This window comes from Hylobates moloch, unplaced genomic scaffold, assembly GCF_009828535.3.
Source record: "Hylobates moloch isolate HMO894 unplaced genomic scaffold, HMol_V3 SCAFFOLD_3, whole genome shotgun sequence".
In the NCBI taxonomy this organism is placed as follows: Eukaryota; Metazoa; Chordata; class Mammalia; order Primates; family Hylobatidae; genus Hylobates; species Hylobates moloch.
The window spans coordinates 165,266,497-165,282,674 of NW_026652278.1; the positions used below are offsets into that span (position 1 = coordinate 165,266,497).

Sequence of the window (16,178 nt, forward strand, 5' to 3'; positions counted from 1 at the left end):
CTGATATGGTTTGGATCTGTGTCTCCTCAAAATCTCATGTTGAAATGTGATTCCCAATGTTAGAGATGGGACCTGGCGGGAGATGAATGGGTCATGGGGCCAGATCCCTCACGAATGGCTTAGCACCATCCCCTTGGTAAGAAGTGAGATTTTGCTGTTAGTTCATGCCACAGCTGGTTGTTTAAAGGAGTCTGAGACCTCTCTCTTCCCTCTCTTGCTCACGCTCTGGCAATGTGACACACCAGCGCCCCCTTCCATCAAGATTGCAAGCTTCTTGAGGCATCACCAGAAGGTGAGCAAATGCCAGCATCATGCTTCCTGTACAGCCTGCAGAACCATAAGCCAATTAAGCCTATTTTCTTTATAAATTACCCAGTCTTAGGTATTCCTTTATAGCCATGCAAAAACAAAGTAATAAGTAAGCACTGCAGGATTTGGCATTGTCTCCAGTGAAACCAGGCAGGACAGAGCCTGATAGTGAAGGTAAGGCACTATTTGAGATAACTAACAGCTATTGTAGAAGAGTGTATGTTTTCCCACCCCTAACCCTTGCCAGCATCATTCCTGCTCCCACTGACGGTTGCCCTTCCAGATTCTGCCCCAGCCTGTTTTCCAAATGATAGACAGATTGCCATGAGCAGTATCAGTGATCATGGAGAGACCTCATCCATGCCTAGGTAGATAATGTTCACAAATCAGGATCCACCCATGGGTATCAAGCATGAATTCAGGAATAGCAGCTTTGAAGAATGTTCTGGTGAGATGAAGAATAGCTAATTCACATTAAGAAAGCATCTTCCTGGAAAAATAAGTGTGGCTCTATGCTTTCAAAGGCTGCAAGAAATGTGTTTTTGAATACACTGACTAAAAGAATAAGGAGGCAGGTAAAATAACACTACAACCAAATCACTGTTTAGAGAAATGTCTTTTCCTCTAAGTTGAAGACTTTTATAAGTGGTAAAATGGAAGTACAGTTGGGGATAAAAAAATCTTTGTTGCAGTTTAACTACTTAAAGGAAATAAAGGAAATCAAAACATAAAGGAATAAAAATCAAAATCTTAATGACTAATGTCTCATTTCTCTTTTGTGTGTCTAAGTAACAATGGGCAGGCTGAATTCAGTTAATTTTATCAAAAGGAACAGAGACTGAAAAATTAAAGTTAAAAATTTTTTTCTTCTCTTGAAACACATCCTCTATCCCCAAATTTTGACCTGCTACTTGATGATACCAGTGTGAAAAAATTTTAAGAGTCCAGAGAAAGATATCTTTGATAATATTAAAGGTAGAAAGAGTCTTGATAATTGAGTTTTATTTATCTATCAACTTCAGGAAAATTAGTTATATCTACTGGGAATATGCCATCTGGGTACGTATTGAGATATAATTGTACCTGTACTAGCTCTTGTCACATACTAAAGAGGCCTCTTTAATTTTTCAAATTCTTTCTGTACTGGTCTCATGTGTGTATATTGATTGACCTACTCTTATCACTTAGACATGATTACAGTTTCTACTGCCTTTTCAATAAATATAGTAAATTCTATTTTCTTGTTTACAGACCCCTTTGTGAATTTTTACATAGCTATATCTAATCCGTGTGTTACTAAGAATTTCCGTAAGCTTTTTTCCTAGAGAGTATGTGCTTAGAAAATATACATTTTTTGAACTGAAAAAATAATAATTTAGAAGTGCATTATAAACTTGCATGGCGCCCTCCCAAAATAAATACGTAACATTTTCAAATCACTGGCAACTTCCCTACTCCACTAAATATGTAAGAATAAACAAGAGTTTACTTAGTCTTGAGAAACAGACATTAATTAGAGTTGTGGATCTTCAATTTACTACTTCTGAGACTTGGAAAAATTACCTAACTTCCCCAAGCCTCCATTTCATTACCTATAAAATAGGGATAATATAATAATGGTGATTTCAGTGTAATGTTTGGATTTCTCTTCCTCCTCTTCTTTCTCTTTTTCTTTATCATCATTTACATCAGCCAAGATTTAGTTCAATTTTTGTTAAAGAAAGTCTAAATTTTAAAATTTTTATTTAAAATCTTTCCTTGTTTAGTTTTCAATAACTATTTATTGAGTACCTACATGACATCAAGCACCTTGCTAGAATCTCAGCATAACAGTCATCAATAATGACCTTGCCTCTATGCAGCTGATCAGAAAACTAACAGTGAGGGCGGGGCATGGTGACTCACACCTGTAATCCCAGCACTTTGGGAGGCCGAGGTGGGCAGATCACTTGAGGTCAGGAGTTCAAGTCCAGCCTGGCCAACATGGTGAAACCCCGTTTCTACTAAAAATACAAAAATTAGCCGGGTGGGGTGGCAAATGCCTGTAATCCCAGCTACTTGGGAGGCTGAGGCAGGAGAATTGCTTGAACCTGGGAGGCGGATGTTGCAGTGAGCCCAGATTGCGCCACTGCACCTTCACTCCAGCCTGGGCAACAGAGATGGACACCCTCTCCAAAAAAAAAAGAAAAAGAAAAAAAATAACCTCACAGTGAGGGTGAATGAGAAAACAGATACACACAGAGAGAGATACTATGGTAGAATTTCTGAAATAGCAAATAGCTTACCGTAAACACTGGAGTTTAATTCCCTTATGCAATTTGTTCTTGCCATTGAATAATGATCTGAACTAACACAGTAACTAGAATTTTCTCTCAAAAGAGTTTAGATCTATCCAAACATATCAATGTTTGAAACAGTAAGTAGATTATTTTAAGAAAATATGAATCATGATACTATTGTCAGACTATTTTGTGCTTTATTATGTATAATAGTATTTTCTGTTCTACATTTAAGTTCATAGAACATAAAATTTATGTATTATTCAGCACTAGCTAATAACTCAAAGTATGTATGCTTATTTAGTAAATACTGATTGATGATGTATTTAACTGATAATATAATCTATTATAATTTGATATTTTGAAAATTATAATTTTTCTAAAACAGTTTTATACAATAAAGTGAATTGTTCTGGAACAATAAGTAATATTAACTTGTGTCCAATGTAGGACACAAAAAAATTTGTAATGATACAATTCATTATGGAGCCTGACATGTACTTTAGGCATATAATACCAGTTGCTGGTTTTGGAGAACATCAAAAGGACATATAAAAAAAGGCATTTAAGCAAGGCTGGAAACTGAAAAAAAATCTGACTGTATATTCCATAAAACTATAATAAACAAGAGGAAATGGCAAGTGTTTCCAACTGAGAGTTTCCCAGTTGTAATCAACTGGCATTCTTTAATAGGAATATTTAATAGTCAATTCTCACCAACAAGAATGGACTTCAAATAAAGCCACATTTTGAAACAATAGGTTGTTTACAGCAGCATAGCAACAGCTATAAAGCAACAATTCCTAATCGTACTTATCTTGCTGGCTATTCAAGATAAAGGTGTAGAACTTCCTTACTGAGAGGATCTTGAGTTATAATTTAGTAGTAAATTATAAGTAATGTTTGTGTGGATACAAATATGACACAAAAAATGCCTTCCTTTAAAACACCATTATATCCTAAATATAACCAGTTTCTCTTCAGAACAAATCTCACTACCATATTTAATTTAAATTTAAATATTCTAAACTTTAGTCCATTAAGTACAGATACATGTACCCCCAGAAAAATATGATTAATAACTGTAAAATCAGATTTTAAAACTACACAAAATTTAAAGAAATAATCCCCCAAAATGGGAAAAGGCCTTAGCATTGCAACCACATGGCCAGCTATAAAAGGCCTGTGGAACTTAAATTGGGTTTGGGAAAGAAAATGGAATAACAGATAGCCTAACAGATTTAAATCTGATACTGAATTAATTTTAACATGTTGTTATGCATAAAAAGTATACACAGTACCACATTTAAAATAAAAATCTCAGTTGAAGAGTTTTAGAAATACTGAATAAAATATGTGAATCTCATTGTACCCTGGGTTGGAAAAAAGTGGTATTTTTCACACTTGCATTAATTATGTTCTTAAGGCAAATGTTATTCTTAAAGAAACTTCTGATAACTGGTACCGGCATAGAGTTCTTTTTCCACATCAGGATAAAACCTGATTTCCAACAACTGTGCTTGCCAAATATTAACTTGCGAAAGATACAATACAAATCACGTTCCACTTGCTGAATACATAGGAATGTAATAAATTAATCTTCCAGACTGCTGCAGTATTCTGTTTAATTAATGGAAGAAATATCTCTGACTGCAGTGCAGAATAATACCTCTAATTTCATTATATAGTTGCATATTTTACTTAGGTTTAAATATTTTTTGTTGTAAAATTTTATGAAACATCCAACTTAAATAAAATCGAGCACGTCTTTGTTAATATACATGCTCATATTATTGCTTTATAAAATAACGAAAAAGAAGTAGCTGCTTGTTTTTAAGATGGCAATGTAGAATTTAAAATCATGCTGCTTCTATATATCAGAATTAGCTGATAGCAAACTAGCTTCCTAACTAAACTGGCTTCTTTAGTCTGGCACTAATGAACACAGCAAAGAACTTCTAGTTCCTTGAGCTTGGTTTAACCCCACCATTTTCAAGGAGACTCTAGAGACTGAGTTGTTTTTCTTTATTCTTTCCTAGATTTAGTAAAATATATAAGATAAATACGAACATTCAAGTAACTTTTAATCCAAATGTGTGCCTCAAAAGCAGATGACTTTCTTCTGCTTCTGCTTTTATCACCAAAGAATTTACCCCCTGCAAAATTCATTTTCTACTTTTTGGTTATATCTCTTAAATATACAACCTCTCACAAGAAAATACACTCAAAGTGTATGTTTATGAAAGAGGTTGAAAAGACACCCAATCTACTTAACTTTTCAAAGCCACTTAGATATTTGTGTGGAGAACTCTGAAGCAGTTTTTATCGATTAGCACACTTTGGAATGCACAGTGCATATGCTTTTACTTTTCAATGAACAGCTGGCTTCCTCACACACCCTGATAACCTCCCCTTCATTGAGTCCCATTAAAAAAAAAACATTTCTATGAAGTATCTATAAAAAAACTTGAGTTTAACATTACCTAAGGTACATTGTCCTTACAATTTACATCATTCCAATTGGTGGCTTTGCTACAAAATGTGCCTGGGACTCTTTTAACAAAATGAAAAGTCTTTTTTTTTTTAACCTTAAGAAAATACAGCATTAAGAAATTTCCTTTTATATCTGAAAGAAATCATCACACACTCCCATTCACACTACACTGATAATGCAATAAATTGAATAAACCCAGGAAAAGGTGCTACTTAAGTACACGTTTTCAGAACTTGGAATATTAGTAAAAATGTAGGAACACTGCATTCTTGCTTTCAGAAACTTTATGCCTCGACCTCCCTTGGTTTGTAAACATCCTGGATATGCACTTCCATAAGCCTTTGTACTTTTCTTTCACAACACTTAAACTACTTGTTATTACTTGATAAATGTTGATTTCCCTTGCTAATTTGTTAGTTCCATTAGGGCAGGATCTATCCATCACTGTACACCTACACTTTGTGCATAGTATGCTTTTAGTACATAGTATGAAGCGCCACATAATGGGTGTACCATATGCACTCGTCTAACTGAATTTAAATTAAAACTGTCTGCTGGGTGCAGTGGCTCACGCCTGTAATCCCAGCACATTGGGTGGCCGAGGCGAGTGGATCACTTGAGGTCAGGAGTTCGAGACCAGCCTGGCCAACATGGTGAAAACGTATCTCTATTAAAATACAAAATCAGCTGGTCGTGGTGGTGGGCACCTGTAATCCCAGCTACTTGGGAGGCTGAGTCAGGAGAATCGCTTGAACCCAGGAGGTGGAGGCTGCAGTGAGCCAAGATCACACCATTGCTCTCCAGCCTGGGTGACAAGAGGGAGACTCCATCTCAAAAAAAAAAAATTATCCCTTATACTATAAACAAAAATGTAAGTGAATCCTTTGGATAGGAAAAGTGCATGACAATACAAAATCAAAGAGGGAAATGCAGGGCACAGCTAATGATGAATATTGGCTTTCCCTTGGTACTGATGTTTGCTCTTCTCTTCTGATACATCAATACCCTAAGAATTAATAAGCACACCAGGCTTCAAATGACATTTATCAGAATGATGCTTCCTCCCAAATCTATATTTAAAGACCCAATTATTGTTCTAAAATTTTAGAAATATACGTCAAACCTTCTGGTATCTCCACCTAAACACCATTCAGACTTTCAAATGAGCATATTCAAAATTTGACCTTTGACCCCAAATTTGTTTCTTTTTATTCAAGTATTCATTTTATTCACGTCTAAGTGTTTGCTATGTGCCAACTACTGTGCTAGTGTTCAGTGTAATAAGCAGACACAATCTTTGCTTTCATGGAGTCTAGAACCTGTGGAATAAGACTGGGTGCAGTGGCTCACACCTGTAATCCCAGCACTTTGGGTGGCAGAGGTGGGCAGATCACCTGAGGTCAGGAGTTTCTAGACCAGCCTGGCTAACATGGTGAAACCCCATCTCTACTACAAATACAAAAAATTAGCCAAGTGTGGTGGCACACACCTGTAATCCCAGCTACTTGGGAGGCTGAGGCAAGAGAATCACTTGAACCCAGGAGGCAGAGGTTGCAGTGAGCTGAGTTCGTGCCACTGCACTCCAGCCTGGGCAACAAGAGTGAGACTCCATCTAAAAAAACAACAACAACAAAAAAAAAACAAAAAAAAAACCTAGGGAATGAAACAAAGATAAAACAATATGAAAGATAAGGTAATGATGCTAAGACACAGCAACAGTGGATGCTGTGGAAGCACACAACAGAATGTCCTGGAAGTCACATTTCTGTTTAGGCCTAAGGTTGAGTAGAAATTAACTAGATACATCGAGATATGGGATCATGTGTAGGGAGATGTTTCAAACACAGAGTACAGCATTGCAATGCTGGAGGTGACAGATATTGACATAACCCGAGAAGTGAAAAGAATTTGGGTCTTAGTGGTAAGTAGTTTTTGTGGGGAAAAGCATTGACATTTGAGGCTGGACATTTAGGTAGCATCCAGATCATTGAGGGCCCAGGAAATTATGTTTAAGGGATTTTGTCTGAAAGAAGAGTTCCATTCAGAACACTAACAACTTAGAACATTTGTACCAATGAATCTGACCAGATGCTGGCCTAAGCAACTCAATTAGAAAAGACAAGCTTATCACCACACTAGTTGAATGCTGGCTCCATCCCAATAAGGCAATGTTATAGAGGAATTTTTAGCAGTATCTGACTTAGCATTAAGAAAAGAAAAAAAAAATCACTGCTAAAAAGTGGCAAATGGATTGGAGGAAAGGAAGAATGGTAGGAGACCAGTTATTAGGCTTGTCCAAGAGGAACAGTCTAGGTAAGGGGTAAATGTGGCCTAGATCAGAGTGGGATTAGCAGCATGGAGACATTGGATGGGTCCTAGAGATGTTTGCAAGGTAGATCAAATAGCAATTAGTTTTAGCAAAAGGAAGAATAACTTGGCTTGACCAACTGGCTGAATGATGATGTCATTTACTAAGACAGAGAATACTGGAAAAAGAATAGGATTCACTTACTTGCTTATTTGGGCAAAGTGGTAGGGAATAGGTTGTAACTGTTAAGTGAAACAGACTGACCTGTCTGAGGGACAGCAAAGTCACAAGGTTGAGTGGACAGTATAGAAATCATGAGAGAAGCCTGAATTGGAGGGAAAAGTTTGGGAAAAGTAAAAAAAAGTAGGTGAGAAAACACAAGGAGAGTTACAGTCTGCAGAGAAGGTGTCTTAGGTCAGAATTCTCAGGAGAAATACCATATTTTTGATGAACTACAAATTTTTAATTCTCAAAATCTTCAAATCTTTAAAAAATTAAAATGACAAAATAAAAACTAATGCTATATGAATTTTAAAATGACTGCATTACAGATCAGAATGTATAAATATTGTGATTATTGTAAATATATAGCCTACCAAAAGGATAGAAAAAAACTAAACGTAAAAAATCAACCAATAACAAAAAAGTAGACAAACTTCAGAAATTTCACGGGCAAGTCCTGATTTTTCACACAAGCAAATCACTGGGAAGAAGTTGAGCAAACTCATATCAACATGGTAAATCTATTATAAAAGTAAGCCTAAGTTCTGCAAAGCTGGGAGGTGAAAGAGATGAAATACAGCAAGAAAAGACTCCATGTGATCTAAAGTAGACAATTTTCTTATAGCAAATATTAAGTACTGAGTAGACTAGGCAAAATTATTTCACCTATATGCAGCTTACACTTAGCACTAAATGCTCATCTTACCCCTGGCCCCTTGAAATGTCTTTTCTTTCTTTCTTTTTTTTTTTTTTTTTTTTTTAGGCAGGGTCTGGCTCTGTCACCCAGGCTGGAGTGCAGTAGTGCAATCTCTACTCACCGCAGCCCCTGCCTTCCAGGCTCCAGCAATCCTCCCACTTCAGCTACCTCCTGCGTAGCTGGGACTACAGGTGCACAACACCACGCCTGGCTAATTTTTATACTTTTTGGGGGAGACAGGGTTTCACTATGTTGCCCAGGCTGGTCTCCAATTCCTAAGCTCAAGAGATCTGCCTGTCTTGGCATCCCAAAGTGCTGGGATTACAGGTGTAAGCCACCATGCCCAGCCAAGCCTTGCAATTTCTAAAGCCTAAACCTCTCCAACACCTCCCTCTTGATACAGCAACTTTTATGCTACTGATCATACACACCTACCCTTGAATAAATACTTTCACTCCAATAACCACTGGGTGAATGTGACACCTAATTAGACCACTGCAGAAAATGAATATGCAATGGTCAAAGAAAAACCACTAATGGTTAATGGAAGACTAAATTTATTTACTTTGCTTACTAACAATGTACTGATTTTCTGTTTTCCAAGTTTAGATTTTACCTAAGGTATGCTTAGGTATCTATTTGGCCCATATGTAAAGTACGCATTTATTTGGTCGACCAATAGTAAGAAAAATGTAATGTTGGCTTTTGCTCATATTAACTAATGAATGAGAGAATAAAGAAGAATTTTCTTCCTTATCTGTAAGAGAAACAGATATCTAGATCTATCTACATATATCTCATCTAGATATCTAGATATAGATATATATAGATATCTGTTTCTTTTACAGATATATGTTTCTTTTACAGATACATATATGTATATCTGTATATACATATACGTATATGTATGTATATAAACTTTGTATATATACGTACATATATAAACTTTTAATTTAGGTTTGGGGGTCCATGTGCAGGTTTGTTACATAGGTAAACTTTTATTTTAGGTTTGGGGGTCCATGTGCAGGTTTGTGACATAGGTAAACTTTTATTTTAGGTTTGGGGGTCCATGTGCAGGTTTGTGACATAGGTAAACTCATGTCATGGGGGTTGCTGCACAGATTATTTCATCACCCAGGAATTAGGCTCAGTACCCAATAGTTATCTTTTCTGTTCCTCTCCAGAAACAGGTATTTTTTAAAAGATCAAGATAGGCCGGGCGCAGTGGCTCACGCTTGTAATCCCAGCACTTTAGGAGGCCGAGGCGGGCGGATCACGAGGTCAGGAGATCGAGACCACGGTGAAACCCCGTCTCTACTAAAAATACAAAAAAAAAAATTAGCCGGGCATGGTGGCGGGCGCCTGTAGTCCCAGCTACTCGGAGAGCCTGAGGCAGGAGAATGAACCCGGGAGGCAGAGCTTGCAGTGAGTCGAGATCGCGCCATTGCACTCCAGCCTGGGCGACAGAGCGAGACTCCGTCTCAAAAAAAAAAAAAAAAAAAAAAAAAAAAAAAAATCAAGCTAAATTGATAGCGTAAACTTTTGTTTGGCAAAAAGACTCATTATTTGAAAATTCCACAAGTGTGTTAATCAGCTATTTTATTATTAATAATCTTCAAGGCAGCAGTTTTAAAGACTGGTTTAAAGGAAAAAGGCTAGGGGTCAGGGAACCAACTCCCTAAAACTGTGGGGGAAAATGCTATGGATGTGTCTGTATTTTCATTTGTTCTCATGAAAGCGTCCACAGTTTTTATGTGATACTAAAAGAGATTTGTGCACTGATTCTGTGGTAGGCACTGGGATAAGTAGTGAACAGACCCGTTTTTGCCTTTGTGGAGGAGGGAGACATTAATCAAGTAATAATGACTACATAACTATAAACTATGGGATTACAGGCTGTAATAAATACTATTTTAAAAGTATGGGAAACTATAAAGCATTTACTACAAATATTGGGTCTAATCTAAATAGGTCAGAAAGTCTTGCCTGAGGCCTTGCCAAAGCCACTTGACACCCAAACTGAGATCTGAAGAGCTAGCACCTCAGGAAAGAGGAGACAGGAAGGCCAGGTTAACTTAAAGGTGTGTGTACAAGGGCCCAGGACCAGAGGAAACACGATGACGCCCAGGAATTGGAGAAAGTCTAGAGCATTGGAAGCACAAGATCAAGAATTGTTACATTAGATGATGCTGAAGAGGGGCTATAGGGCAGAGATTGCAGGTTGTGATAAAGATGTGGTCTTAAAAATCCTGCATGTTCTCATTTATGTGGGAGCTAAACCAGTGGATCTCATGGAGGTAGAGAGAAGAATACTGATTATCAGAGGCTGGGAAGGGTAAGGGTAGGGAGGATGGAGAGAGGATGGTTGAGGGGTACAAAAGCACAGTTAGATAGAAGGAGTAAGTTTTAGTATTCAATAGTACATCAGGGAAATTGTAGTGAACAACAATATATTGTATATTTTTTAAAAAGCTGCAAGAGAAGAACTGTAGTGTTCCCAATAGAAAGAAAAGATAAATGTTTGAGATGAGATGGATATACCAATTACCCTGATTTGAACATTACACATTTTGTACAGGTATCAACATATCACACATGACCTAAAATATGTACAACTATGATGTATCAATAAATATAACCTTTAAGAAAGATTTTTGTCTTATTTTAGGAGCAATTGGAAATCACTGAAAGGCCTTTATGCTGGAGACTGACATCAGATCTGTGGGGGTTTTTTTGTTTTTGAAACAGGGTCATGCTCTGTCACCCAGGCTGGGAGTGCAGTGGTGCAATCCTAGCACACTACAGCCCTGAACTCCTGGGCTCCAGCGATCCTCATGCCTCTGCCTCCTCAGCAGCTGAGACCACAGGCATGAGCCACCATGCCTAGCCATAGATTTGGATCTATGTTTTTAAAAAATATGCTTGAAAGTAATTTATAGAAAAGATTATGAAGAAAGGAAATGGAAGGAGGAAGAGCAGAGAGAAGGTTATGTCATTAGTTGGAAAGAGTATCCAAAGTACCTTGGTTTACTATTTGATTTAAATCAAATACCATATTAGGAATATAATCTAGAATACGTCATATTGCTTAACTGAATTATTTTAAAATATAAATTGTTAACGGCATTCCAAAAATTGTATATTTCAATTCCTAAATCATCCATATTTATTTTCTCTAACTTTAAAAGGAAATGACATTTCTCTCAAGAGACTCAGCATATGAAAGTTCCTCTTAAGAGGTTTGGCTTGAAGATAAAAACAACATTTTAATTATTAATATGTTTTAAAAATGAATATTACCTTTCAAAGAATATCTGCTTGGCCTAAGTATTTCTATTTAATTTATTTTAAAGGATGCAGTTCTAAAATTTAGAGGATTTTAAAGAATCCTGTTTTATTTCAGGGTTATGATAAAATACATAATACCAATAAAACCTGTTAAAGTAGTATTAATTTATTTAGAATAGTAAATACAAAACTATAATGTCTTATTGTTTATTTTATTGTGGTTTGATAAAGATTCGGGGAGGATAAATGAACTAAGGATAACTTTTGCTATGCCCAATAGTACAATTATAGTCTATTAAAAATATTAGAATTTTGGCTGCCACTGAAATATTATCATGTTCCCACAACTGTACATTTTTCTGGTAAAGTTTCTAAATGCAGGACTATATTTAGAGTCATACTGTTTTCCTTGAGAACACATGTTGGAATGACCCCTACATTATTTTGCTGTGCTTTTAGGAAATAATCAGAATGAACTGCATCTGGCTAAGCTTAACTAACTATGATACTAAAAGAAATGATAGAAGGCTCCAAAGCATCACCTTTTAATTTTTTTTTAACCTTTACAGTTGAGGCGAGGCAAGCTGAATAGAAAATTTAGCTTTATAATTTATTGTTTGTTTCTTCTTGCAAGTCTTAATCTAAAATGGCTTGTTTCTTTATCAATTGGGTGAGCAATATAAAGAAACTCAATTTTTGAAAAGAAAGCAATTAATTTGGGTTGTATAATAAGACAATGTCTCCAAACTCAGAGGCCAAATGGTCGTAACAGTAAAAATTTTAGAAATATTCAACTAGCTGTAAAAATGTAGTTCATGGAATTGAGATAGTAATCTTAACTCTGATTTCTATTAATATTATATTGAAATAAGAGTAGGTTTTATTACTGAAAACCATGTAGATCAGCTAAAGTTTGCATAAAATTAAAATGCTAATTTTCTGTCATACCACATCATACAAATCAAATCTGACACATCTTTCAAACAATTTCATTTTTCATTCTCCAGGTCAAAGAACAGTTCTGAATTTTGCCAGATTTACGTGTGTGAGTCTAACTCCAAAAGCAGCTTGGAAAGGCCATTAGGACAACCACAGTTTTGTCTTTCAGGAGAAGTTTGCTTCAGCCCAGCCCACAGGTCTGGATTTCCCCAAACATTTCTGTTCAGAGGCCAGAGGTGCACACAATTTCAAACAACACTTTCATGGTTATCGCCAGCACATACGCGTGTTCCACAGCCAGCCTCCTCTACCACGTCTAAGATCCACAAAGTGGGTTTATGTGTCTGGTCCGAAAATCCCTGATCCAAAACCAACCTTAAGAGACATTTCCTGGTTATCAGAAGCTTACCATTTAATGAGATAAACTTCCCAGTTTATTCAAAACATTTGAGATTTAGTGTCAAGAGTTATTTCCTTTGCTTTCCACAGGAAGACAATAAGTTTCTTCAGTGAGATGGCTTATTTCAATACTATACCACTGTTTCACAGAACACACGCATTTAATTTTACACTTTGAATAATGTTTTCACTGTTATCTCCACCATCCGAAAACTTACCCATTTAAAGGTATTTTATTGCCAAATGAACATGTTTATTCTTAAAGATCAACACACACATACACACATACATGTACACACGTACATATGTATATTTATTGTTTTCTTCATGAGGCTTTGACTCCACTATATGAAGAGTTTGCAAAGCAATAAAGCATCAATTACTTTCTTTGACACTGTGTTGTCAAAAACACAAAATACTGAAAAATTGATTTCATTCCCCTAAAGAAAATATAAGAGACCCTGAGTTGAACCAAGTTACTTTAAAGCAACCAGAAGTTTAAACACATCATCCCCAAAGTTAAAGGTTCTGATTGAGGGGGCTCTCACGGGTAGCAGGAATGGGCAATACCCACCGTCTTGCTGAGGTAGCTTGTGCTGGTGTTCATGCACTGTAGCCCCTCACTGTTGCAGCAACCCCCACATCTGTAGATGGACACACATGGAGGTTTAAAGAAGGTGTTTGTTGCGACTCCAAACTCCTTCCCCACATCTATACACACCTCCCGTGGCATGCATTGAGTCTTTCTCCACTCATTATCAATACCTGTCAAGTCATAGGGAAATCAGTAAGTTTTATGGAAACCACCAAGATAAAAAAGTCCACAGCAGCTGCAAATCACTCACATTCGATTTCAGATTTTAACATTTAAGTTCAATATATAACTAAAGAGACAGTTGATGGGATCCTAAATTGACTTGTGAATGAGAATATGACATAACACTGAAAAGACAAGCTAAGGATATTTTCTTCAACTCATTTCTATAGCTAGGCAATAAGCAAAATTAGCATTATGCTTTATTAAAAGTACACCAATATCCCACAACACTAACGTTTGGTTTTTCTTTCTTAGCAAAATGGTAATTTAATATATGAATGTTTATAAGATGTGCAGAGAGAGTCATGTTCATTCTCTATAGTATGGGCCATTTTTGTGCTCTCAATGCAAATATAAATATAATTTTATTTTTCTTTAAAACTGAGTTGCATATGAGAAGACAGCTATGGTTTTAGATTCAAGTCAAAAATCCTTTTCAGGTGGACTATTTGGCAACCTTGAGTAATGTCGTGGCTGCAGCTACGTGAAATGCAAGGCTATTTTCCACCAACTGGGACTCATTCTGAACTTTCTTCAGCCCAAAGTCAGTGTTTCCTATCCCTTTTAGCTCTCCTCTGGAATTTTGTTTCTGATGAGTTAGTAGCTTACCTATAATACTGTTGATTTTTTAAATTCTGCATTACAAATAATGTACTTCCTAAGTATACTAGTTTATTTCTCCCATATTTCCCCTAAAATAGAATTTTTGGAAAAGGACATAAACTATTGGTTATACAACCATGAAGCCATTTTGTTTGCCTCTGTTCTCAAAATACTTTCCAATACCAAACTTTTATAGCAATTAAGAGCTACCAACTGAAGGCAAGTATGTTTTTAAATTACTCCACCACTTTTTAATTTTTTTAATAGAGATGAGGTCTTGCTGTGTTGTTCAGGCTGGTCTCTGACTCCGGCTTCAAGCAATCCTCCCACTTTGGCCTCCCAAAGTTCTCGGATTACAGATATGAGCCTCTGTGTCCAGTCCTATCCCCACCAATTGATGCTATGACATTTTATGCAACACGATCATTTTCTGTGAAGCTTTATGCTAGATACCTCATCAGCTTAAGTCCCACTCTGAGCCAGTTATCTATGAAGCAGCAAGGCAACGAGTGACATCTGAAAAGGTGATTTCAAATGAAGCATTTCTCCATCCAAATCAAATAGCAAATTGACATATAATTATTTGATAAGATAAAGAATGTTTAAGTTATTAAACAGATATAGTGTGTAAAATATAGCCATCTGTTTTAAAATTTTCCAATGGCTATCACCTGAAAAAATTAACGTGTGTTGTTTATGCATAGATCTATCTATCTCGTATTTTACGAAGTCATCTTAATACTCAATGTGAAATCATAAAATGTTGTATTTTGAAGTAATTCTTTATTTTCTATTTGCTTTCTGCCCTAAAGGTGTATTTGGTGATACAAACACTGAAATTAAAGAACCAGGCTGGCAACTTCTACTGGTTTGATACATAAGGCTTACTATACATTTTATTTCCCACACTTACTTTTCAGGATCTCTGTATTGTAATGGGCTGCAGCAAATTTTATAGTCTCTTCTGTCCTTGAGTTGAGATTGGCCTGTTCTCTGTTATGCTGCCAGCCTCCTTTCCTTAGCTGACACTTGTACATTTTCCAATATTCTGGGTAGAGTACAGTCATGAGTTCATCTACACTGGACACAGACCGTAACTGCTCCTCCAGATCTTTGCTTGCATAAGCCTGTCAAAGAAAAATGCAAGATCAATGACTTACCAGCTTAAGGGATTTAGAAACAAATGCACTGTAAAACGGTTAGGTTTAATAGTATCTATGCTCTGTTCCCTAACACAAATATTATTAATTACTCCTAAATTACTTCACTTTCCTTGGTAAAATTATATTTGTATTTTAATTGGTATGAACCAAAACAACTAAAAATATATATTTTGTTGTTAGGAAAAAAATTTTGTGATATAATTTTAAAATATTTTTAAAGTAGCTTATTTGTTCTATTCATAGCTCTTTCAAATAATTGGTCAATTTGTATGTTTGAAAATTTATTCATTTGTATCACTCTACTAAACAGACAAAGTTACACTGAAATCCACCCTAATGCTTTGATTTATTTTTAGTTACCTTCAACAATACAATATAATTAAGCAGGATGCTTGAGAGTAGGAATTTTACTTTCATGGGAGCTATTTTAGAACAAATAATCATATGAAGAAAGGAATTTCAACAACATTGTCACAGTAAGATTTATATTTTGGCAGAATCTCTCAATATTTAAAAGAAAATTTTATCATCAAGATTAATACCACCTTCATAGAAATGAAATAGTTCAGAGAACACTAAATCTTCTTATTGATGGCAACTGCATATGTAAGTGTACTCATTTAAGTAGAACATTCCAAATTATATTTTAGTAGTTACCAT

The 16,178-nt window shown here is 35.9% G+C and overlaps 1 protein-coding gene across 2 annotated transcripts in view; it reads right to left on the bottom strand.

Moving 5' to 3' along the window:
• VEGFC (vascular endothelial growth factor C) overlaps positions 1-16,178 on the bottom strand; it is a 188,749-nt gene that overhangs the window by 22,520 nt on the left and 150,051 nt on the right. For both annotated transcript variants that reach the window (XM_032148957.1, XM_058435841.1), the window contains 2 exons: positions 15,269-15,482; positions 13,510-13,700 (listed from right to left, as the gene is read on the bottom strand). In XM_032148957.1, coding sequence (XP_032004848.1) covers positions 13,510-13,700; positions 15,269-15,482 — 405 coding nt within the window. The remainder of the gene's footprint in view (positions 1-13,509; positions 13,701-15,268; positions 15,483-16,178) is intronic.